General features: G+C 41.3%; 1 protein-coding gene across 1 annotated transcript in view; it reads right to left on the reverse strand.

Moving 5' to 3' along the window:
* The window catches only part of EGFR (epidermal growth factor receptor), a 210,698-nt gene that overhangs the window by 11,883 nt on the left and 172,856 nt on the right, over positions 1-25,959 (reverse strand). Inside the window, exons 15-19 of the mRNA XM_040433365.1 lie at positions 19,341-19,498; positions 16,070-16,108; positions 12,912-13,053; positions 8,136-8,258; positions 5,688-5,786 (exon numbers count right to left, since the gene is read on the reverse strand). Coding sequence (XP_040289299.1) covers positions 5,688-5,786; positions 8,136-8,258; positions 12,912-13,053; positions 16,070-16,108; positions 19,341-19,498 — 561 coding nt within the window. The remainder of the gene's footprint in view (positions 1-5,687; positions 5,787-8,135; positions 8,259-12,911; positions 13,054-16,069; positions 16,109-19,340; positions 19,499-25,959) is intronic.

Below are 25,959 nucleotides of genomic sequence, written 5' to 3' on the forward strand. Positions count from 1 at the left end.
TATAGGTCTATGGACTACAATCGATAACATCTGACTGACTTACTTTCTGTACAAAAGCTGAACAATAACCCTGAAAGAAAATCTTCCATAAACCTGTTATTTTAGAAACAGAAAAAGTTTCCTGTCCCAATAAAATAGAAGTCTATTTCCTGCGGCTCTAACTCAGGCGTTAGTAGACTCATTTTATAGCCAACATAAGCTGGCAAAGACATGCTTGCAAAAAGTGTACTTCAAGTTTTGCTGTTTCAACAGCTATTGTAGGAGCCTAGGGGGTACAGATGCCGGGAAATACATGTAAAGCTGTATAAAACCTGCCCAAAACACTTGAAACTTTGCAGACGTCTATTGATTACATTTGAACCATTACAAATTGCCAGGGCAGACTTCCAAATTAACTCTTTTAGAACAGAGTTCTAGGTGGTCATAAAGCCTGCACAGATGATTACCAGAAAACATAACCCAACTATATAGATTAGAAAGCTTTGAACCGAACGTCCCCCACATACACATGATCAGGTGTCCATGTATACTCTATATGGAGACGGTAGAAAACTGTTGCCAGACACGTCCTCAAGATAGGCCATCAATATCTGATCGGTGGGTGTCCAACTCCCAGAACCCCCACCAATCCAATGTTTAAAGAGTGGTTGTTCTGGTGAATGCTGTGGCCTCTTCCTAGGCCAGGAACGTCATATTCATCAATCATGTGGCCAGTACTGCTCAATTCTATTCAAGTGAAGCGACTAAGCACAGCCACTATACTATACTATACAATTTATGGCATTGTGCTTGGTAAACTCTGGGGAGGCCACAGTGCTCACTGGCCTTCTTCAAATAGCTGATTGGTGGGGGTTCCGGCAGTCAGACCCCCCACCAAACAGATACTGATGACCTATCATCAGGATAAGTCATCATTATTGTACTCCCAGAAAAGCGCTTTAAAGTAAGATTAACATAAAGTAATTAAAGGGGTTCTCCGGGAATTAAGACAACGAAAATACTTCTGATTGCCTTATTGGAGTCGGAAAGGAATTTTTCCCCCCTTAAGTGGGGAAAATGGGCTTGTACCTCACAGTTTTTTTTGCCTTCCTCTGGATCAACTTGCAGGATAACAGGCTGAAGAGGATGAACAAATGTCTTTTTTCGGCCTTATATACTATGTTACTTAAATATTACGTTACTATAAATATATTCCTAAATAATGGCTCGTTTGGTCTAGGAAGCAATCATCAGGGGAAATAAAATGACCACCGTCTGTAGTACACACAAAATCTGTCCTAATCCAGGAGGACAAGTTACTTCACAACACTGAGCTAAAGAGCTGCCTCATCCTCCTATCTGCTCTGCAATTTTAAAACTGGGATCTGAAGTTAGCTTTGGTACCTACTGGTACCTAGGTACTAAAGCCAACTTTAGATCCCAGTTTTAAAATTGTTTTCAAGTTAAATAATCGATGTCCAAAGTTATTAAAAGAAGTATCAATCACTTTCGGGGATAATTAATTTCATGTTGGCGGAGCCCATACATTTGAATAATGCACAGAGACGGATCTCCTTACAGCATTCAAACTAAGTTTTGACCGAAGCGACTTCGCTCAACACTAATCATAGTCTCTGACAAGTACAGCAGAGAGGAGGATGAGGCAGCTCTTAAGCTCAGTTTTATGAAGTAACTTGTCCTGCTGATTAGGACAGGTTCTGTCTGTACTAACAGGACGGCGGCCATTTTATTTCCCCCGATGATTGCTTCCTAGACAAAACGAGCCATTATAACTAACAAAAGGTATTTGGGAATATATTTATAAGAAAATAATATTTAAGTAGAAGGGGTGTGTAAAAAATAAAAAAATAAATGTTTACTCACCTTTTGAAAGTCCCGTCATTCCAGCAGTACTGCTCCAGTCCCCATCAGTCTGGATGTGATTTCCCATTCATGTGACCATTGCAGCCAATCACTGGCCTCAATGGTTGCGTGTGCAAGAATGGCACGTGACCACTAAGCCTCTGTAGTGATATACCCACTTGCACACGTGACTGCTGAGGTCAGTGATTGTGTGCAGAGGTCATGAGATTGGGAATGGTACATCATCACTTTCAGTCCAGCATAGACGAGAACAGTGGTGCTAGAATGCCAGGACTTTCAAAAATTTGTGACTTTATTTTATTTTACACACCCATTAATTTTACTATTAGGTTGGACAAACCTTTTAAGAAAACTAGAGTAAAATAATAATATTGTCCAGAGAAACTAATCAGATGAATCACTGGGTTTTTATCTTTTACTTACTCAAATGCTAACAACTGATTTGTTGGTGTTATACCGTATACCAGAATTTGATGATAATTGATCATTTCTTCATAAAGACATTTTTGGAATGACTCAGTGGTTTAGTTTACATTGTCAGCTCACAGCTTTTGTCACTCCCTTCATTTTTTTTGGTACCAGTTTTTTTTTTTCCGACTGAAGTCATGGTAAGCCCTCAATATAGTTGGTAGCAGTATAGTGATGATTCTCTTGGACCAATTACTAGGTAACTACTTTATAGGTAGAACCAGCTCGAGTCATTTGGAACTTCAGATGTTACCAAAAAAAAGTACAACTGTATCTGCAATTTTCACCTAGTATTCAAAACCGGGCAGGTATTTGGGTACAGTTAAACCGGTTCCATGCAGTGGTAAAGGGTCTTAGGCCACAATTTTTTCACTGCGGATTTCAAATGGGCATCAAGAAGTGAAATGTCATCTCTTAATGCAGAATCTGTGTGATATCTCAGTGAAAACTGTTCAGGGCTAATCCACAGTTAGATCCATCAATGCCAGAAATACAAGGGTCACTCTTGGATTTCTGCATTGGATTACATGGCAAAAGCTGTTGAATTCTTTCCAACATGTAGTTTCGCTCAAGTGGTTATACCCTTAAGGCTTGCAAGATCCTGGCACACATGACAAGAACACTTGCCATTCACATTTTGTTCTACTCTCTTGAAAACAGGGTAGGCAGCTTTAGGTTGTTGGCAGATGTTCCAACCATGTGTCAGTGCTGAGCTCTTGGTAAATACAGGAAATGCTGGTGGGCTCTCAAGAAAAGAGTATTATTTGGAAGGGAAGTGTATTAAAGCCAGATGCATTTGAAGAGAAATGTACTTTACATATAAGTAAAATAGATGGTAAAAGTTTATAACTGGTACAATTTGGTGTCTGCTGAATTCAATGGTCTGTCCATGTAATGTGTAGACATGCTGGATCCTTTGTTGAGAGGTGCTCTTTGTAGTGGCTCTTCATTCTAGTCCTTTCTTTGAAGGGGTTTTACCATGATACACAATGGGAGCATATCGATCGGATATGCCCCATTGTCTGATTGATGCGGGTCCCACCTCTGGGACCCACACCTACAATAAGAACGGAGCGGGGAAAGGAACAGAGGGTGCACTGCGCATGTGCAGCCACCCTCCATTCATTTCTATGGGGCCACCAAAAATAGCCGAGCGCTGGCTCGGCTATTTCTGTCTGCCCCATAGAAATAGATGGGAGCAGGGGCCGTGCGTGCGCAGTGCGCTCCCATTCACTTCTATAAGAGCAGCGGGGAGCAGCACTTGGTGGTTGATGGACCCACGGGAAATCCGGGGTCCTCCAGCCACAGCTCTCCCAGAGGGTCCCAGAGGTGGGACCCGCACCTATCGGACAATGGGGGCATATCTTAGCGATATTCCCCCATTGTATGTGATGGGAATATCGCTTTAAGGGTCCATTCACATGTCTGTGTGTGTTTTGTGGATACACGCATCCGCAAAACATGGACACTGGCAATGTGCGTTCCGCTTTTTGGGGACCGCACATCGCCGACAATTGCGGACAAGAATAGGACATGTTCTATTTTTTTCGGGAAAGGAATTGCGGAACCCATAGAAAAATACGGAACAGAATTGCGGACGTGTGAATGGACCCTTAGAGTTTTATTTTTAGAAGTATTCATTCCAACAGCATCAAGATATCAGGCTTTTGTAGGGGTTGTCCAACCTAGAAACCAACAACCCTAATGGTTGAAAAAGATGCCTACTTAAAAAAGAACCCAAAACTCCTGTCTGCAGCCCTGCTGTTCCCACATTACTGCCCCATTCCTGGTTGCACCGGAAATGGCTTGGTCCCATAAGTCTGCAACCACTGCAGCCAATCACTGGCCTCAGCAGTCACATGTGCTAGAATGGCACGTCACAGACATGTCTGTTTTAGCAATTATAGTATACCCCATGAAATAACAATTCTGCAGCACCCTTTCTTAGAAATCTGCATTCTGTTGCTCCCTTGTTCAGCCTCCCGGACATAGATAACTAAATTGACAACTGGGTGTTACCAATCCACTTTTAATACTGTGTGTCCTTACAAAGTCTGATCCTGTGAGCACTTAATGGACACTATCAGAGTGAGTAAGCACACTTATCAATGGGGGAAATTGTCTATTTATTAAATTTTTCCATGAGAGGAGTGGCACAACGCAGAGTTCTACTACAAAAATAATATATACTAATATGCTATCGTTTTAAAGGAGCAATCTTCAAAAAATTTTTTTACCCCATTAGGAAAAATCACTTTCAATATTCAGCCCAGGCAATTAGTCGTCATTGCAGGGGGAAGCTGCAGGCATCAAAGCAAATAAAATTACATGAAGGACCATATAATATATGGTCGCTGAGTCCTCAAGACTTGGATTTCCTCTTTGCAGTGGTCCCTCACTTGGATAGAGGAGGAGTCTCTCCAGGCTCTCACAGATTTGCACAATTGCCTTTCTACAGCAGCAAACTTCCATTTTAGTCATCTTCTGAGGAAGGTCCACCAGGTTAGGACCGAAACATATACACTGTACCTAAGAGTGCAGTGCTGCCTTTTTTAACTGATGTCTCTCTCTCTCTCTATGATGTCCATAAACATTAGCAGGACAGGGATTGTACTATTAGGAACTAGATATTTTACCTTATTAGTTAAGCACATATGCAATTTTAATTTAAATAACATTACAGTACGTATTATATTACCATTGCACCGATCTACAGTCTACAGCTCTTTATCTATTGTAGAACAACATCCAGGATGCCCTGACACCCCTTAGAGTGTCCGCCAAGCTGAATATACTGACTAAACAAAGGGGCTTTCTTTCTCCATGTAATTGTGTATCACGGTTACATCTTACATGGAGTGATGCCATCAAGTCTTCCACTCGAAACATAATGTTTGCAACTTCTCCAACCTATGCAGATTTCCAGAAACGAGAAGAAACAGAGTTTTGTTTCCCATTTGTTTACCTTGGAGATGATGAAGGTACATTGTGATCTAATAAAACTATGCCTGGTATTTTGTCCCAATCTGCTAAAAAATACCATTCGTTAAAAATAAAATAAAAAAATAACAGCCCAGGGGAATTGTGGTTACCAAGATCTACATAATAGTTGTTTCATTTGTCACCAGACCAGATTCTACATGAGCTCAGTTTTAATGAATAGCTATTTGGAAAGAGTTCATGTAACACCTAGCCTTACCACCAATGATACCAGCTAGTGTTGAATGCCATGCACAGAATTTAAAGCAAACCTTAGCAAGCTATGGAGACTAACACATTTAAAAAGTGGTACAAATGTAATACTGTATTTGGAGGATGACAAAATAATTTTAATCCATTGGTAAACTGATACTCACATCTAAAATTTCCTTGTTGGCTTTAGGTGATGTGGCCTCACGTAACTCTTTGATAGCAACAGGAATTTTGATGCCCTCACCTTCTGGAATCCAAAGACCCTAATTACAGAGATTAAATACATTAGTGAAAAACACAATTGTTAAGTATGTATATACTTATACTGTATTAATCATAGGTTTTCAGGTTTTCCTTCTTGGAATATTTAACATTTCCAGGTTCCTTGTTTTCACACCTCCACAATGAACAGTCACTTGTGTACTAGGGCAGTTGTCTACTAAGACACTGGACATTGGCCACTGGACCAAGGACAATGGTCACTGTAAGGACTAGTAAGATTTATCAATCCATTATTAAATAAGATCTATCAATCCATTATTAATCATGACTAGAGGAGAGGATCCAAATGAACCTATGGATAAAAATGAAAATCCAAAATATTGCAACATGTACATCCCATATATGTTTTGTATTTGTTTTGGCTGTTCTGCAACTACACACATCTGCTTATGACTGCCAACAGATGCCAAGTTGCATTAAGATATCAACTTATCTCCTATTTACAGAATAGGGGATGAGCATTTGATTAGCGAGGATCCAACTGCTGGACCTTCAACGTTTGAGAGACTGAGGGACCTATGCGCTCAAATAAATGGAGCGGCAGGTCAAGCATGCATGCAGAAGTTCAATTCATTGTCTGTTGGACTGCCATAGATAGCCAAGTACTGTAGTATTTATTGAATTATTATATCACGGGCACAGCAAGGGAGGGTGAGCAGGGCACATGCGCAGAATGTTGAGGGTGCACCAAGGCAGTTCATTTACATGGTGAAGCAGGGAGCCATCTGCTCCCTGCTTCACTGTTCCGCTGAGCTGCGCCGCACCCCAGCAGGCCACACATTGCAATACTGGGCTGTGTGGGAGAAGCGGTACAGGCCCGGGAATCAGACTCCTCCTACACAGACAGCAGCGCGATGTGTGTTACCACGTCATGCTGCTTCTGCTGGGGACTGCTGAGGTTGTGCATAGTTACATAGTTAATATGGCTGAAAAAATACATAAGTCCATCAAGTTCAACCAAGGGATAGGTGGAGACGTGAATCCCAGAAAGGAAGTGAGAAACAAGTAAGTATTTTATTATTATTTATTTACTTTATTAATGGAGCTGGATGGGGAACAATAGCCATAATGTGGGCCTTACTGCCGCTCTACAAGGTGGACATAACTGTGAGGGGCATAACTACTATGGGGGGGGAGCATAATGTGTACAGAGAGGGAGCATAATGTGGGCTAACTACAGTGAGGGGCACAATTTGGGCATTTCTATTTTGAGGGGGGGGGCACAATGTGGATATTACTACTGTGAAGGGGCACAATGTGGATATTACCACTGTGAGGGGACACAATGTGGATATTACCACTGTGAGGGGACACAATGTGGATATTACTACTGGGAGGCGGAACAATGTGGGCATCAGTACTGTGGCAGGGCACAATGTGGGTATTAGTACAGTACTGTGAGAGGGCACAATGTGAGCATTAGAAATGTGAGGGGACACAGTGTGGGCATTACTAGTTTGAGGGGGCACAGTGTGGACATAACTACTGTGTGGTAGTACTAAGGGTAAAGCAATGCCCTAGATTAATTAGTATTAGGGTGGCTAGGTCTTACAGGGCCAGCACAGCGTCCCCTGCTGGGGATTTCCCAGGGACAGTCACCATCCCTTGTTTATGTGGTTCTTCTTGTTTGCTTTATCCCCACAGAAACCTTGTTTTGGTTCCAGCAGACATCACACCAACATGCCAGTGTAACCCTGGATGTGGTATGACCAGTTGGTTCTTCGATTTATCGCAGGGTGTACTGGGTACTGCTGTGTACCCTATGATAGATTTTACCAGGTGTACATATTGGGGTAATTTACAAAGACCAGCTTTTAATGCCGATCTTTGTTCTGCACTGCTGGAGGATTAACCTAATTTATAAATTAGGCACACCTCCAGCAGTCTGTGTGCCTGGAGTTAAAAACTACTCAGGTCCCTGTATTCCTCTTTTACGTCTGTTTTCAGGTGTAAAAGATGGTAAATGTGTCGGGGCCGGAGTCAAAAACCCCCGTCATGCACTTGCCACTAAATAATTGCAAAAAAGAGTCTTGCAACAAATTTTACTCCTAAATTATTAAAAGTTATGTTTTTAAGTTATTCACCCATAAGCCTAAGGGGACTGGGTGGGACTGGTTGATTATAGTTATGCACTGAGCAGAGTTAGAGGCGTGACTTAGTATACAAAAGTTGCTGAGTCGCTCATGTTGTCCCTATTTCTGAACTAATAGAGTTGGGTGTCAAATTCTGAATCCTTGCCCTGGGTGCGGGAAAGCCTACCTACATCTCTACACCGCTATATATAAACTGAAAATAAAATAAAGATAAATGATCATTCCCTCACATCATACCTGATATACAGTCCCAAATGCTCCTGACCCAAGGACCTTTATCTTCTTGAATTCAGTTTCTTTCAAGATTCGAAGAAGTGCTTGGTTTGGAGCTTCACCACTGGGAGTAATAGGTTCCACTAACTACAATGAAACATTGAATTATTATAATACCATCTCCACATCATATCAGACTACATCATACAACTTCTCCCCAGTAGAATGTGTGACAAGTGTTAATCGAATATATCAGGTTTATTTTTAATATAATTGTATGGGGACCACAAAAGAAATATTTGTATAGTCATAATACATAAGATAGACCTAAACACAGACATAAAGTAGATTAGCAAGCTTACTACATTATGAAAATGGTTGCCTGGTTCCTGACAAGGATTCTACACCATTACCTCAAAATAGCTCCCCTGAAGGAGGTAGAAACCGTCCTGTTTCTACTGCCTCCTACAGGTTGGCTGTGACAGTTATTTAACAACTTTTTTCCTGGGAACATTGCACTATAAGCTTTATCTCAAGATGGCTCAAAGGGAAACAAACCTGCCAGTCATCATCCAGAGGCGGGGAGGACGGAGTTAGCGAGCAGCATTGTATCATCTCAATTGCTGCAGGCTTTGGAAGATTAGTACTCTGTAAGTATTGTAGAGAGTCTCCGATTTGCACCCTGGTGGAGGTGGTGCCCAGTGGTAGGAAGCAATCTCAAAGAAGTAAAATTAGTGAAACCACAGCCTGCAAGGATTGTAATATAAATAGATTTGTCTATATTCAGAGAGCTCCAAATATGACCATCAGTGGGCTGACCCTAGTGTTTAAGTCCATCCTGGACCTTGGTCATGGCCAATTAGAATTAGCGGGAGACTAGCAGATGTGTAGTGGAGCATCTACGCCTTCTCCAGCGCCTTTTAATCGGCCATGACCAAGGTCCAGGATGGACCGAAAAACCAATGTCGTCCCTATGATGGTCAGATTTGGAACTCTCTGTATAAAGACAAATTTATTTGCATCTCAATCATTGAGTGCCGTGGTTTCACTAACTTTACTCTATAAGTACTGACTGCTATCACTGCAGGGAGATACCACTAAAATCAGTGGGTCTGTCACTACTATGTGGCCTAGTTCTTTGCCATCCTTATTGAGATAGAGCTAATAGAATAATGCTCCCTGGGATAAGGTTTGCTAAATAACTCTCACAGCCAACCTGTAGGTGGCAGTAGAGACAGGACAGTTTTCTACCTCCTTTAGTGGAGCTATTTTGAAGTAATGGTATAGAAGATATCATTAAAGGGGTCTTCCAGGATTTTTATACTGAGGACCTATCCTTAGGATAGGTCATCATTAGCTGTTCAGTGGGGATCCAACACCTTGGCTGTTTGAGAAGGCACCGGAATTCCGGGGAGCGACACTGCCTTCTTGCAGCTCACTACATTGTATAGCATCTGTGCTTGGTATCGTGCTCAGACCTACTGAAGTGAATGGGGCTGAGCTGCGATACCAAGCACAGGCACTATACAATGTACGGCGCTGTGCTTGGTGAGTACAGAGAAGGCTGCAGGGCTCACAGGAGCATCGGGGCCTTTTCAAATAGCTGATCGGCTGAGGTTCCGGGTGTTGGACCAAAGAATAGGTCATCAGTATCAAAATCCTACAACATTTGTCTGGAACCAGGCAGCTGACAGGTTCCTTTGAAAGGGGTTTCTTGTTTTCAGACAAATTAAATTCATCACCGTATAAAATAAAGCAATCCTGCCACATTGAAAGCCCAATCCAATCTGCAGGCAGCAGGATATGGAGCAGGGGGAGCTGGGCAGATTGATAAACTTATTTGTGAAAAATATTCAGTTCGACTTTTATGTTATGTACGGTATTTATTTCACTGCTCTTTCTATGTTTAGGAGTCCAGGGGGTGGTCCTACTCAGTAACTGACAGACTTCCCCCTGTGCATACAAAATGTGCCTGTCAATCACTCTATAGGACCGCCCACTGGACTCCTAAGTATAAAAAGAGTAGGGATTAAAACCGAACACTCGTCCTGGTCTCAGCTGAGCAGTGGATACAATTACAAACCAGTCTAGACAATGCTCTATCTGCTGTGAATGGTACCAGAAGTTTAATGATATGATAAGAGTTAATAAGTGGTTAGGTATTTTCCTTCAACAGAGCTGACAGAACGTGAAGTGTTTTCGACCTCACAAGTGTATGCCATGACTAAGAACAAGACTTTCTTAGGAAACGCATATTATTCTCTTGTACTCATTATGGGTATTTTAATTCTGTTTAATTAAAAAGGTCAAATTTTACAAGTGCCAGAGCAGAAAATCTTTTCTGGAAATTTAATTTCTACCATTTTAATGATTCGGAGAGCTTCCTAACTATGGGAGAGTGGACAAGATTGAAGGCCGATGAGCTGATCTATATGGTATGTATTGTATATGGACTTTCTGGAGTACAGGCTGTTTAGCTCACAGAGCCTTGACTAGACCGATAGCATTCCACGTCTCAGCTGAAAGCAGGACTATGTACAGAATGTACTGGCTTGTTGTCTCTGAATGTAAACAACTGTGTTCTCATTCACTGACATCAAATTAATATCTTTAAAATTGTGAGAAAATGAAACATGAAGTTCTTACAATGTTGTATAACTTGTTATACAATGATTAAGATTCATTTATATAAAATTGAAATCCATTTATTAGCTCTCATGGATAATTTATTCTCAATACAGTAGTCCCCCTAATAAGGTGTAGACTTCCAGGTTTAATTCAACCATTTTTCTACAAGGCCTCCTCATTTCAGGGGCTCAAAAGTAATTGGAGAAATGAACATAAAATGTTCATTTTTAATTCTTTGTAGAGAATCTATTGCAGGCAATGACTGCCTGAAGTCTGGAACCCATGGGCATCACCAAATGCTGGATTTCCTCCTTTGTGATGCTTTGCCGGGCCTTTACTGCAGCTGGTTTCAGTTGTTGCTCGTTTTTGGGTCTTTCTGCCTTAAGTTTTGTCTTAAGCAAGTAAAATGCATTCTCGATCAGGTTGCAATCTGGTGATTGACTCAGCCATTGCAGAATATTCCACTTCTTTGGCTGTGGTTGCTTTTGCAGGATGTTTTGGGTCATTGTTCATCTGTACTGTGAAGCGCTGTCCAATCAACCTTGCTGAATTTGGTTGAATCTGAGCAGGAAGTATATCCCTGTACACTTCAGAATTCATCCAGCTGCTTCTGTCTCCAGTCACATCATCAATAAACACTAGTGACCCCGTGCCATCAGAAGCCATGCATGCCAATACCATCACACTGCTTTCACCATGCCTTCATCATGCTTTCATCATGAGCCATTCCAAGCCTTCTCCATACTTTCTTCTTCCCATCATTCTTGTACAGGTTGATCTTAGTTTCATCTGTCTAAAGAATGCTGTTCCAGAACTGGGCTGGCTTTACATGTTTTTTGGCAAAGTCTAATCTGGCCTTTATTTTTTAGGCTAATTAATGGTTTGCAACTTGTGGTGAACCAGCTCTTGTGAAGTCTTCTCTTTATTGTAGACTTAGATACTGATACACCGACTTCCTGGAGAGTGTTCTTCACTTGGATATATGTTGTGAATGGAGTTTTCTTCACCATGGAAAGAATTGTGTGATCATCCACCACTGTGCACTGCTCACCAGTGCACTGATTTGGAAATTCCTTACCCCTTCTCCTAATTAGGATGTGAAATCCCTCAAATTAAAGCTGAGAGTCTGCACTTTAAACCCATACCCATATTGATCACACTCCATACTAAATATAATAACAAGGTAATGGGGCAGAAGTAGAAAATACATTCACTTAGAAAGTTGATTAACAATTCTGTCTCCAACAGTGAGGAGGCAGGGTGCTCTGTGTAAGCGATTTTCTCTTTGTTCTAGCGAGCTGTATACACAGCTCTCAATGAATCACGTGATCACTGAAGGCTGAGTAACTGCATGAGCTGCTGGATTTTAGCACACCCTAAACGGCACCACAGCCTTGGTCAAGCGTCCAGGGGCTGTTTTCCCAGTGTAACTGAAAATAATATGAAATCAGCAATGTAAAAAAAACTAATGTTAGAATGCCTCCAAAGGTCTTAAATGACCTTAAGGGTAGCAAAAAGTGTAAAAAATAAAAATAAAGACAAAACAAAAAAATATTAATACAGTATAGTATAATTCTAACCGCACCTCCAACTGCTATATAAAAACAACAGTGACGGGCAGGGGTCACAATTTAAAAATGTTATTACGATATTAAAAATGGAATACACTAAAGCCCCATGTATCACTGAAAAAAGTTGTAAAAATTATTTAAATAAATAAATCAAAAAGTTATGGCTTTCAAAGCCTCAAGTACTAAAAAAAAAAGTAAAAATTTGTCTGGTCAGCAAGAGGGGTGAATGGCCTTGTCTTAAACTGTTTACTTGCAAGGGCCCCCATGACAGGCTTTTGTCTCCTAGACCTGGACTGTGCTATTTCTATGTATTTCTATTCATATCCTATTTCTTCATTATGATTGTATGTAAGTTGTTATGCAACATTGTTGTTACTTGTAAATAAATTATTTCTACATGGTACACCTAATTCCGAGGCAGCTACACAGCCAGTCATGTGTATAATCTAACTTGGTTTATGGGTATTGAAGTATCTTTTTCCTCACCACCTCAACTACTTTTACAGTACATACATGATATTTTATTTATAAAAAAATGTTTTTTAGTTTGTTTTTGTATTTTTTATATATTGCATTTTCATGAAATCAATGATGTCCGCACCTCTCTTTCTTGCAGTAATCTACGAAGAGTCCGCTTTCTGTTAATACGATTTCTTCGCATAAAGAAAAATGCAACCAATCCTAACACAACAGCTGCCAGAATGCCTCCAACGACACCGGCAGCAATATACGCCACACTGGATCTAAAAAAGAAAAAAATATTTGGTTACAAACAAATACAACGCTGTCAACAATCCTTTATGGTCAATCTCCAGGGCCTGACTACATATTAATCTCCCTCCCTTTAAAAGCTTTATTTGCAATGAGGTATCTCATAAAACCTCCGGGTATGTGGGTAGGGATCATTTCATGGGGGGAATCACTCTTTGAAGATTCACATTTACATTAATATTAGGTAATTGATATTTTTTTTTTGCTACAGTAAAATAGAGAGACTATTATGTCCATATTATTAATATGTTGTAGTTCTGCTGGAAATCTAGTAGCAAATCCCCCACAGTGGAGATTACAAGAGAATAAGAGATTTTTGCTAACACTTTGAATAATGCTGCCAACTGTCTGCAAAGATGAATAAATATTACTCAACCCGACGGAGTTGAAAGGGATAATCAGAATGCAATTTGTACAGGGGCTTGTCAAGGGTTTTTTTCGGATGTGTCAATTTGACCTTCACTCTTTCCCTAACTGTTAAGGGTCCTATAGTTTGTGAGCTGCTCGAATTTTTTATTGCTGCTTGTACATTTTTAAGGCTTTAAGAGATGGAAAATCTGACATAATCCTTGCATGAAAGCCAAACATCTTTCATAGCGTGGCTCCAATTCAGGCTCTGTGATGCTGTTCTGACACCGAAAATGGTACTGAATGACCTTGCAGCTTTGAAGTACATCCACAAATAGGAGCACAGTGGAACCCTTTATGCCAGGGGTGGCCAACCTTACGGACACAAAGAGCCAGAAAAAAAAACGTATGACTACCAGGAGCCACAAGCTATACATCGCACGGTTGTGATTTTTTTTTCTGTTACGGTGTTCACCGCATAGGATTTTTTTAATTTTTATATTTTAATAGTTCACACTTTTTCGGGCATGGCGATATATAATATGTTTATTTTTTATTGTTCGTAAATTTTATATGTAAAATTGGGATTTAAACTTTTAGTATTTTTTTTTTTTACTTTTTATTATTATTTTTATTTACTATTAGCCCCGTTAGGGACTAGAACCCTTGTCCTATTCACCCTAATAGAGCTCTATTAGGGTAAATAGGACCTCACACTCTCCCTGCTGCCCTGTGCTCTGTGCACACAGCAGCAGCGAGCGTACCATGGCAGCCAGGGATTCAGTAGCGTCCTGGCTGCCATGGCAACAGATTGGAGCCCCAGGATTACACTGCTCGGGCTCCGATCGTAACTGTCACCAATGAAAAGGGGGGAGGGGACCCTGTTGCCACTGCCACCAATGATACTAATACTTGGGGGGGGGGCACTGCGCCATCAATGGTTAGAATTTATAATACTGGGGGTGGGGGGGAGTGCACTGCACCACCAATGAATGTAATTAACACATTAATTCAAGTATAGGAGGCAGCGGGGGCCGGCGGCAGTATCACATACCCGGCCACAATAACAGGGCATGCGATCCACAGAACCGCGGCAATTAACCCCTCAGGTTCGGTGGATCCTATACCTTGTTATTGAGGCCAGGTGCCGGGTATGTGATACCGCCGCCGGCACCCGCTGCCTCCTATACTTGAATTAATTACATTCATTAGTGGTGCAGTGGCCACAGCCACTCCCCTTCTCCTCCCTGCTATCTCCCCATTGGTGGCAGCGGCAGCCGCGTCACAGGGGAGAGGGAGGGACTCTCTCCTTCTCCACTGTGCTAGTGAAGAGAACATGGTAGGCACTGAGAGCGGCGCATGCCATGTTCTCTATTAAGCTGCGCAGCTGCTACCCATCCCCACTGCAAGAGCCGCACTTGAAGCAGGAAAGAGCAGCGGGTTGGCCACCCCTGCTTTATGCATACAGCATCACTATAACCATGGGCGAAGAACCTTCTAAAACATTTAAAGGGAACCTGTCACCGGGATTTTGGGTATAGAGCTGAGGACATGGGTTGTTAGATGGCCGCTAGCACATCCGCAATACCCAGTCCACATAGCATTGTGTGCTTTTATTGTGTATAAAAACCGATTTGATACATATGCAAATTAACCTGAGCTTGAAAATATGACTCTTCTCTGGTCACACAAGTAAGATATGACTCTTATGTTAATTTGCATATGTATCAAATCGTTTTTTTTACACAATAAAAGCACACAGAGCTATGGGGACTGGGTATTGCGGATGTGCTAGCGGCCATCTAGCAACCCATGTCCTCAGCTCTATACCCAAAATCCCGGTGACAGGTTCCCTTTAAGGCTAGTTTCACACTGTCGGCAGAGATTTGGCAGGCTGTTCCGGCAGTGGGGTGGGGTCTGGCGGATCCGAGAGCAGGAGTATTTGTCCGGCTGAATCCCGGCATACTGGATCTTCATCGGACCCATTATAGTCAATGAGGCAGAAGGGCATTCCGGTACCGTCCTGGATCCAGAGGACTCTGGTAGGCTGCTCTCTGCCGTAACAGCCTGAAACTAGCCTAAGCATAATTTTGCATCTTTTAAAGCTGGGAATGTTGGAACCTATCAGTTTTTGCACCCTGTCAATTGGTTTCGAAATCTTCACAATTGGGAAGATTTGTGAATATAACAGATATTTAAAAGAAAACTCTACTATTGAACCAAAATATATGACCTTTCACAGCTTCAATAAAAAAAATATGATAAGCAACCCTGTTAATACTTTGCTCTGCTTATTTTGCTGTGATTTTGCATTACATGTTTTCGTTACCGTTCCGGTTTAAAGGGCATCTGTCAGCAAGGCCCCCATTTCTCCTAGAGACTCATTTGCATATATTAAAACATCATTTTCTCAGCAATGCGGGCACATAGGAACATGTGCCCAACACGTATTCCTTCAGCTGCCAAGCGGTCAGCCAGCTTCATAGGTACAAAGCTGCTGACAGATGCCCTTTATTTCTTGTATTGTATTTTGGGAATTCAAAACTTTAGGATTGGGACATGTCAACTTAAAGACATCTCAGTATCTATGAAGACATTTACAGAATGTTAGTGTCTACCAAAATAATGCAGACGTCTTACCCAGAAGATTTACAGCCTTTAATACCAGGACCTGTACACCTGTTAAAGTAAGAAGAAAAACACATATTTTACATACTTTTATATTTTGCAGCCCTAAATTTTAGAACTCTAAGAATCTAACAGTACTGGAAGGTACAAATGACGGGATGGTCAATGTTCTAAAAACTGGAATAGTAAAAAAATAAAATGAGGCAGAAGAATGTACCTTATTCTATTTCTTCTCCCTGACTTACCCCAAAATGTACTCCAATAAGAGCAATACAGGGGTCTACGTAGCGCAACCAAACCCCATAGGACAATATTGGTGCTGATTCTCTTGATTATACACTTTAACACGGACAGATTGGCCTTCAGCTTCCCCTCTGATGCCCATTCAAACTGGATTGCAAGAAGTCAGTATCCTGTTTCAAGTATCCCTTAGTAAATAGGGATAAGCTTGTCCCCCCTATTTTAATGGTCCCATTAGCAGCTGTCTAGGCTGCTTCTATGGTATGGATTCCTATGGCTATCTGTCCATTTTAGGTGAAGATAGATGTTCAAGCCATTACCGACTGTAGCTGCCCATTCTAAAATAACCAGTAGATGGCAGCACTAGTCAAAAGATGTATAGTGGTAAGAATTTATCCTGATTAAGGCTACTTTCACACTTGCGTTGTTCTTTTCCGGCATAGAGTTCCGTCACAGGGGCTCTATACCGGAAAAGAACTGATCAGGTATGTCCCCATGCATTCTGAATGGAGAGTAATCCGTTCAGTTTGCATCAGTATGTCTTCAGTTCAGTCGTTTTGACTGATCAGGCAAAAGAGAAAACCGCAGCATGCTACGGTTTTATCTCCGGCTAAAAAAACTGAAGACTTGCCTGAATGCCGGATCAGGCATTTTTTCCCATAGGAATGTATTAGTGCCGGATCCGGCATTCAGAATACCGGAATGCCGGATCCGTCCTTCCGGTATGCGCATGCGCAGACTGAAAAAAAGGTGAAAAAATAAATGCCGGATCCGTTTTTGCCGGATGACACCGGAAAGACGGATCCGGCATTTCAATGCATTTTTTCGACTGATCAGGCATTTTTAAGACTGATCAGGATCCTGATCAGTCTTACTAATGCCATCAGTTAGCATACATTTTGCCTGATCCGGCAGGCAGTTCCGGCGACGGAACTGCTTGCCGGATCTCTCTGCCGCAAGTGTGAAAGTAGCCTAAGTCTGTCTTAATATAGAAGAGCTAGAGAAATATCCCATAATCAACTTACTGCTGGAGTATGTTATGTCAGAGCAACTTGAAGTTATTGGGCCCCAATGCATAATCTGTAACTGGGCCCCGCTTACCATGTGCAGTTTTTATAATATTGACTCATCTTATGTGGAAGAGTAGCACCTAAACCTCTCAGGCATCAGGGCCTGGATGCAACGGCTACCCCTGCACCCTCTATAGCTACACCCATTTTTCTCACTTAGGCCTCATGCACACGACCGTATCCGTTTTCAGATCCACAAAATAGGGATGCGCTCTGTGTGCCATGCACATTTTTTTCCAGACCCAAAAAATTCAATGGGTCCATGTTCCACATTTCTCAGAACAATCATACAGATGCAGAATGCAAATGGACCTTTTGTGCTTTCCGTATCCGTACGTCCGTTCTCCAAATCCATAGAACTTGTCCTATACTTGGCTGCAAAATGTGGACCACGGACCCGTTGAAGTAAATTGGTCCATAAAAGAGGCAGATGCAACACGGACGGTATCCGTATTTTACAGATCCCCGATTTGTGGACCACAAAATACATACGGTTAGGAGTATGAGACCTTATGAGGAGAAAAAGCCATATGTCATTGCATGTATGAAGAATTTGAAAGCTGGGTTCAATCCCTGAGTTAACTGTAATGGAGACCATTTTAGTTTTTACTCAGCTTTCCCAGAAGATGCAAAAAAAATTTTGTTAGAAACCTTAGGGCATGTTCACAATGAACTATTTGCTGCAGATTTTGGCGCCTTTTCCTTTAACTGCCCATTGGTTATTATGGGACTCCGCTTAGTAGTTCACATGCTGTGGATTCAACATGTGGAATTGGAATCCAAAACACAGAGAAAAAAAATGGATGAGCATGTTCATTCTCGGCCATGTTTAGCCTGGAAATCATGACGAGAAGCCACTCGTCCCACTGGATAGAGCTAAATCTGTGAACAGAAAATCTGCAGCAGAAATCCAAGGGCCAAGGATTTTCATGTATTTTTTGCTGTGTGAACAAACCCTAAGGGCTCGTTCACACGTACGTGTGCTGCCGGTTGTTGATTTGCGGATCCGCAATACACGGGCACCGTTCCGTGGCCATTCCGCATCACGGAGGCGGACCCATTCATTTCAATGGGTCTGCAAATCCGGAGATGCGGAACGGAAGAACAGAACGGAACACTACGGAAGCACTACGGTGTGCTTTCCGGGGCTCTGTTCCGTGCTTCCGCACCACAAAAAGACAGGACTTGCTCTATCTTTTTGCGGAACAGAAGGATTGCGGACCCATTCAAGTGATTTGCGGTCCACAGCACGGGCATGGGCTTCACACGTTCGTGTGAACGAGCCCTAACAGTCAGATTACACATAGATTGTTTGTAGTCTGTTGCCATGGAGAGATACATCTGCATAGGAGATGTAGATACAAACAGTAGGAGATTTGTAATAAAGACTTTTTGAAAACTGGCTTAATTTCTTTAGATGCACTGGAGCAGTAACAAAGTTGATTGTGAACATGTACATAGGGGCACATTTATTAAGACTGGTGTTTTAGACGCTGGTCTTAATAAGCCCTATAGCTGGCGGTAGATGACCGAAGTTATCTAGAGGCGCTGGCCTTTCCATAACTTCACTGCATCCACCACAGATTCTAAATTTAAGACGGCTTCCTTGCTGTCTTATATTTAGACAATTTTCCACGCCTAAACCAGGAGTAGAAAATGGTAAATGAGAGGGTCCTCCCGGCGCATCCCCTTTCACGACCACTTTTTTTTTTTAGACCTGGCGTACATGTGGCGTATATCTGGTCATAAATGACCTCCATAGTCTTTAAATTGCAATGTTTCTACTAGAGGGTGAAAATAATGAAAATAGTAACATTGATAATAAAAATGTTCTACACAGAATACCCTATACCCCTTATCTGTCAGAACCACTGGACCTGCTGTAGGAAAATCCTGACTGATATAATAAAAATGTTCCATAATTTACAGTTGTGCTTCCAGAGCAGGCGGGAGCATGTTCTGTTTATACTTACCCTGTCTTGCATTCTAAGCTACAGAATTGACAAACTCCAGCTTCATCTGGATATTTTGGAATTAGGACATCATTGTCGCCATAATAGGAAGGTATGCAGTTTTTCACGCAGTGTTCTTCGTCAATGTAATGAGCACATTTTGTGCACTGATTTGCATCCTAGAAAAAAACAAGATCAAATAAAGAACTTAAATAATACATAACTCATGTGAAACAAGGGAGGTGGACGTTCTGGTGGAGGTACAGCAAGTGTCACACGAGTGTGGAGAGCTGGCAGTTTTATCATGCATTGCTGTGTCTGTTGCTTAATAACTTATCATTGGTGAAGTATATTTTCAAGAAGTTCTACTGGAGTTTCCAGCGATGAGACCTCTACTCATGAATATACTGTAGCTATATGTCATAACTTACTATGGTAGAAAAACCCCTTATACCATAGTAATGCGGTACCTATTTTCTTTTCTTTTTTCTTTTCAAAGTTCTTTTTATTATTATTATTAAATATATAGAGCATTAACATAGGCAAATACAAGGTTTACAAACTTACAGGTTTACAGTTTGTAAGATACATAGACTAAGTGAAGAGAGAACTTCATGAAGCAGAGTCAACTAAGATATTGCATTACATATTTTGTAAATCAGGTCTACAGAAATAAGTAAAGTCCTGCGTCTAGTCACAAGTGAACAATAATATGAAGTAACTGATTAACTGAATATCATTACTACAATAACCTTAACCTATAAGTGGAGGTGGAGGGAGAAGGGCGAGGGAAGTTGAGGGATAATGGTAAAGAGGGGGGTGGGCTGGCTTGTCAATAACTCATTATAGTGGTCTATTTATGTTGTTGCGTAAGTTCCGTAATCTTAAGGAAGGTAGGTACGTGAGAGGGTAAAGTAGCAAATAGTAAAGAGGGCAGGAAGGTTCATGTGTGTGCGCAGTGTGACACTGTGTACTCTAGGATCTTATTGGTGATCAAAATGTATGTGTCTTGCCCAGAAGCATACCTATTTTCAACATGCTTCCTTTCCTATCCCTCTACCAGCTTGTAGCCCATCTTTCCTCCTTATAGTAATAAATCCAAGTAGCGTAAAACAGTAAATACTAGACATGAAGGAGGGGAAAGCTGCAGCAGACTCACAAGAGGGGTATGGGTGTCTGCCTCAGTCTCAGCCACCAGATTGGTGGGGTTCCTGCCATGCTGGACTGCTTTGGTTTTTGCAGCCAGGCACATTTTTACCTTCTCAATCTGGCCAAAGTTGTTTTAGCGAATTTAACTCCTTCCCGACTGCCATACGGCTATATACGTGCTATTTGCACATGCCCCGTGCAGCTAGCACGTATATACACGTGCTGGCAGCGCTTTAATCCCAGCTCTGATTAGTGCGGAGCCGCTTCCTCTGTTAGTCCTGGCGGTCACGTGACCGCCGGGGGTGTCTAGAGCAGGAGCAGAGCTGCAGGGTCTAAGGACCCTGTGTCATTTCCCCTCAGGGGCTGTTTTCCCCTGTAACTGGGGCTCCTGTGGATGCCCCAGTTATGCCTCATGCAGACGTCCGTGTCAGTTTTGGATCAGTGGCAACACGGACCGTGTTCAATCCGTGTTTAGTCCCGTGACAGATCCGTGTTGGGTCAGTGGGTCCGTTTTTTGCTGCCCGTGTTGCATCCTTGTTTCACTGACACTGAACAGCGGAAAAATAATTTTCAAGGCATCTCTTCCTAATGATCCGTGAAACACGGATGCAACACGGATGGCATCCGTGTTGCATCCGTGGTTTTCACGGACCCATAGACTATAATGGACGTGATGGATCCGTGAACACGGACAAAATAGAGCATGCATCCGTGCTCAAAACACTGACCCACGGACCGTGCTAAAACACTGATGTCTGAATACAAAGATTTAAATGAATGGGGACATGTGTTGTCCATGGAGAACACGTACAGCACACGTCCGTGAAACACTGACGTGTGAACAAGGCTTTACAGTGGAAACAGTGAAAAAAAAACAAGTAAAAAAAAAAAACTCTGTGTCCTCCAGAGGTCTTTTAATAACCTCCTGGGGGACAGATTATGTACCAAATATTTTTAAAAAAAATATAAGTAAAAAAAAATAAAATGTTACTTTTTTTTTTAATGCCGTTGCTAACAGAAACTGTCACTATAGTCGCCCCCGTTCTCTCAAACCTATACATGTTATATATGAAAACGATCGGCACAAAATAGGTAACCCACTGCGATAATATATTTTTGTGTCAGTTTTAATATTTAAGAAACAAAAAGCTATAATAAAAAAAAACTTTTTAATAATAATTAGCAGTTTTCCTCCAAATTAAACCTAAAAAAAAGAAAAAAAAACCTCTAAAAAAAAAAGTCCTAAGTGTCAAGTAAAAAAAATATCGCAAAAATAATTTTTGTAGTCCAACAAATAAATACGCTAAACGCTAAACCACCAGATGCCCAAAATCACAAAAAGTTGCCTGGACATGAAAGGGTTAAGGTCCTTGGGCAGGTTAATGCAGTTGTATTTGTTACACAGGAATCACAGTGCATTCGGAAAGTCTTCAGACCGTTTCACTTTTTTCACATTTTGTTATGTTGTGGCCTTGTGCTAAAAAATTTTTTTACAATTACGATTTTCCCCATCATTCCACACTGAGTACCGATAATGACAAAGTGAAAACAGGAGGTTCTAAATCTTTGCTAATATATTGAAAAGGAAAATCTTGCATTGAATTAAGTATTCAGACCTTTTACTCAGGACTCAGTTAAAGCACCTTTGGCAGCGAATACAGCCTCCAGTCTTGTTGAGTTTGGTGCCACAAGATTGGCATACATGATTTGGTTTTTTTTGCCTTTCTTCTCTGCAGATCCTCTTAAGATCTGTTAGATTGGATGTCGACCATTGGTGGACCGCTATTTTCCTGGCCTCTCCAGAGACATTTAATTGGGTTCATGTCAGGGCTCTGACTGGACCATTCAAGACATTTACAAAGTTGTTCCTAAGCCACTCCTGTGTTTTCTTGGCTGTGTGCTTACAGGCACTGTCCTGTTGGAAGGTAAACCTTCGGCTCTATCTAAGGTACAGAGAACTCTGGATCAGGTTTTCATTAAGAATATCTCTGTACTTTGCTGCATTCAGCTTTCCCTCAACCCTGACCAAACTTTCTGTCCCAGCCACTGAAAAACATCCCCACAGCATGATGCTGTCACCACCATGCTTTACTGTATAGATGATATTCGGGCCTGGTTTCCTACAGACATAATGCTTAGAATTAATGCCAATCTTGATTTAATCCATTGGGTTCTTGGTCACATCTCTTACCAGGTCTCTTCCCCCCATTACTGAGCTTGGTGGGGCTGCCACCTCTAGGACAAGTCCTGTTTGTTCCAAACTCCTTCCATTAAAGAATTATGTAGGCCATTGTGCTCTTGGGAACTTCCTCCCGATCCATAGAATCCTGTCTCCGAGCTCTATAGGCAGTTCTTTCCTCCTCATGACTTGGTTTTTGCTTTGATAGCCATTGTCAGCTGTGAGACCTTATATAGACAAGGCTGTATCTTTCCAAATCACGTCCAGTCAACTGAATTTACTGCAGGTGTAGAAACATCTCAAAGATGATCAGGAAAAATAGGAGGCCTCCAGAGCTAAATTTCAAGTGTCAAAGCAAAGGGTGTTGATACTTATGTCCATGGGAAATTTTTCTTTTTTCTTTTTAATACATTTGAAAACATTTCAAAAATGGTTTACTCATTATGGGGTATTGAGTGCAGCTTTATAGGGAAAAACTAGATTTTTTTATTTTAGCAGTCCCAACATACTGTAACAAAATGTGGAAAAAGTTAAAGAGTCTTGACAACTTTCTAAATGCATTGTATATAACACATAGAGCCAACAGGTGGCAGCGTTGCCCACAGCCTTTGCTAGTAATGCTTCCTCCTGCCTAGATCATTTTCATCCCATATGATTTGGAGGTGAATTATACTGGTGGGGCTGGCTGGCTGTCACTATATCTAGAGGCATATTTGGGAGCGCTGTGCCTGTCGCAATATTTCAGGATGTCTTAAGATGACTATTAGAGATGAGCGAGTTTCAGGTTATGAAATTCGTTCACGCTTTGTTTACTGGTAAAAGGAGAATTCCGTTATGGATTCTGTTACCACGGACTAGAACACAATTCTATAACGGAATGCATAACAGAATGCCTTTAGAGGCATTCCGTTATTCATTGCGTCATAATAGAACTCTATGGCCTGCATAACGGATCCGTCCTGTTTCAGTTATGCAAGAGAGGACGCCCCTGCAAAACGGAAACGGGGCGGATTAATTTTGCAGCCCATAGACTTCTATTATGACGAAATGAATAACGGAATGCCTCTAAAGGCATTCTGTTATTCATTCCGTCATAGAATTGTGTTACAGTCCGTGGTAACGGAATCCATAACGGAATTCTCCTTTTACCAGTAGACGAAGCATAAACGAATTTCAAAATATGAAATTCGCTCATCTGGAATGACTATGCTAAGAACTTTTGGCACCACTATACGTGGGAGAGACTCCGACTAACAGAGCCCTTCACAAACACTGCCTACATGTCTTATTCACAATAAGTGCCCTGATTTACAGCTGCTCTGTCATGATGGTGCCACTTTAATAAACATGTCTACAAAATTCTCCCATGTATATATGCTTAACATGTTCCCTTTTTCACTATAATTTATTAAATTCTATATCCGGAATTGATGACCGTTTTGAAAAATTAAACCTGGCAACTGTGTTGCGTATGGAAGAAGAAGATTTGAAAATATTCAGGTTAGACACATTTTTGGCACCACTACATCTAATGTACCGTACATACTTTGCATCTCCATAGGTTTTTTTACCTACAGTATAAGTACTCTTCAATTGCAATTGCCTCTTTAGTATATTTTAAAAAAATAAAAAGTAAACTTTGAATTTATAAAAATGTCAACAAACTATGAAGCAAACTTCACATTTGCAATGGAGTCTTCATGTGTGGCCACAGTCTCAAAATTCAAAACTACAGGACAAAATAGCACGGCATGCTATGTTATTCTGTCTGGTAAAATGGCGAAATTTGTAACGAAAACCCAATGATCCTGTTATAGTTAATGGTATCCGTCATTATTTTCTTCGTTTTGCTCCTGTAACAGAGCAGAACAATAGAAATAAAAGTGCTGATGTGAACCCAGCCTAAATCCCTTCATAGGATAATGCTAAGTAAAAGCCTGAAATGGTTAATACTGCTGACCGTCATCGGACGCACTGTGATGCAGATAATGCTTCAAACATCTGGTGGTTCATATTTGTCCAGATGTTTGTCTTCAGCCTTACATTCGGTCTTCGAGAATGTTGCTGTATCTGAAGCAATATGTAATATTATCCAGTTCCTGTCTTGATTTAATACTTCCCAGTGATGAGCACTGCTGTCTTATCAACTTCCGAGAAAAAACACAAAAAGCAATCGGGAGAGTGTTTCTAGGATGAGATAGCAGAAGGTTCACCACGGCTCTCAGACATCAGATTCATGAATGTATTTGGGAAATGCAATGTTTCTTATTGTGGTTAAAAAGGTTACACAATGAGCAATATCTACAAAACCCTTGGTAATAAAAAGTTCATATAACGCTAATGAAAAAGACTAGAAATGCTCGAAACATGTTTATCAGATATTATATATATTCGCCTGTATACTTATTTATTGTACCTACTTATATAGGTCTGACATATTCCGCAGCGCTTTCCAGACATTATTGTTGCTCACAATCTCAAATCCCTACCAGTATGTTTTTGGAGTGTGGGAGGAAACCCACTCAAATACAAGGAGAACATACTAACTCCATGCAGACTTTGTCCTTGGTTGGATTTGAACCTAGGACCTGAGTGCTGCAAGAAACCCTACATGCAGATAGTACTGTGAAGAGTAGACATTTACTTAAAGAAAAGAAACAAGAAAATATGCACTACATCCAGATTTGTAGACTTGACCTTTCATGCTGCTTGCATTTCCCTCTGCACAGTGAACACAGCAGAGCTGTACCCCGGTTGGTGTGGCTGTACCCCTTCAGTATCTACTCTAACCCCCAAGGTATATGGACATCAATAGTCATAGGTTTCCCAACTATTATAAAGTCCATGTGACAGTAATCACCACATTGTCTCACATTTCCATACAGTAATTACAATATAGAACCCCCTCTCCCCAATTTAATAGTAGTCAAATCAGTGCCTCCCCATTTTCCACGAGTCACGGTAGTGGCTTCTCCCATGCCTCAACATTTTCTCCTTCCTCTAGCAGTTAAAGCAGTGCCCCCTTTTTCCTCAATAGTAACTTTCACCCTGTACTGTAGCTATACAACACTCCTAGTAGCCACTGTAGGGTCCTTCAGCTTTCTCCAGTGGTCTCAGCAGGGCTCCTCATAAAGATCATGGCAGAGCCTTCCTCCCTTTTCCTCAGTGGTCACCTTCTTACCAAAATAAGAACAAAGCAGCAGAAGAAGATGTGTGCAGCAGAGGGGAATGCACTTCAAGGCTCCTACTATAATTAGCAGTCAGCGGCATCTCAGAATCTACTCTATAGCTTTACAACTACATCATGACGGT

This window comes from Bufo bufo, chromosome 5 (genome assembly GCF_905171765.1).
Source record: "Bufo bufo chromosome 5, aBufBuf1.1, whole genome shotgun sequence".
In the NCBI taxonomy this organism is placed as follows: Eukaryota; Metazoa; Chordata; class Amphibia; order Anura; family Bufonidae; genus Bufo; species Bufo bufo.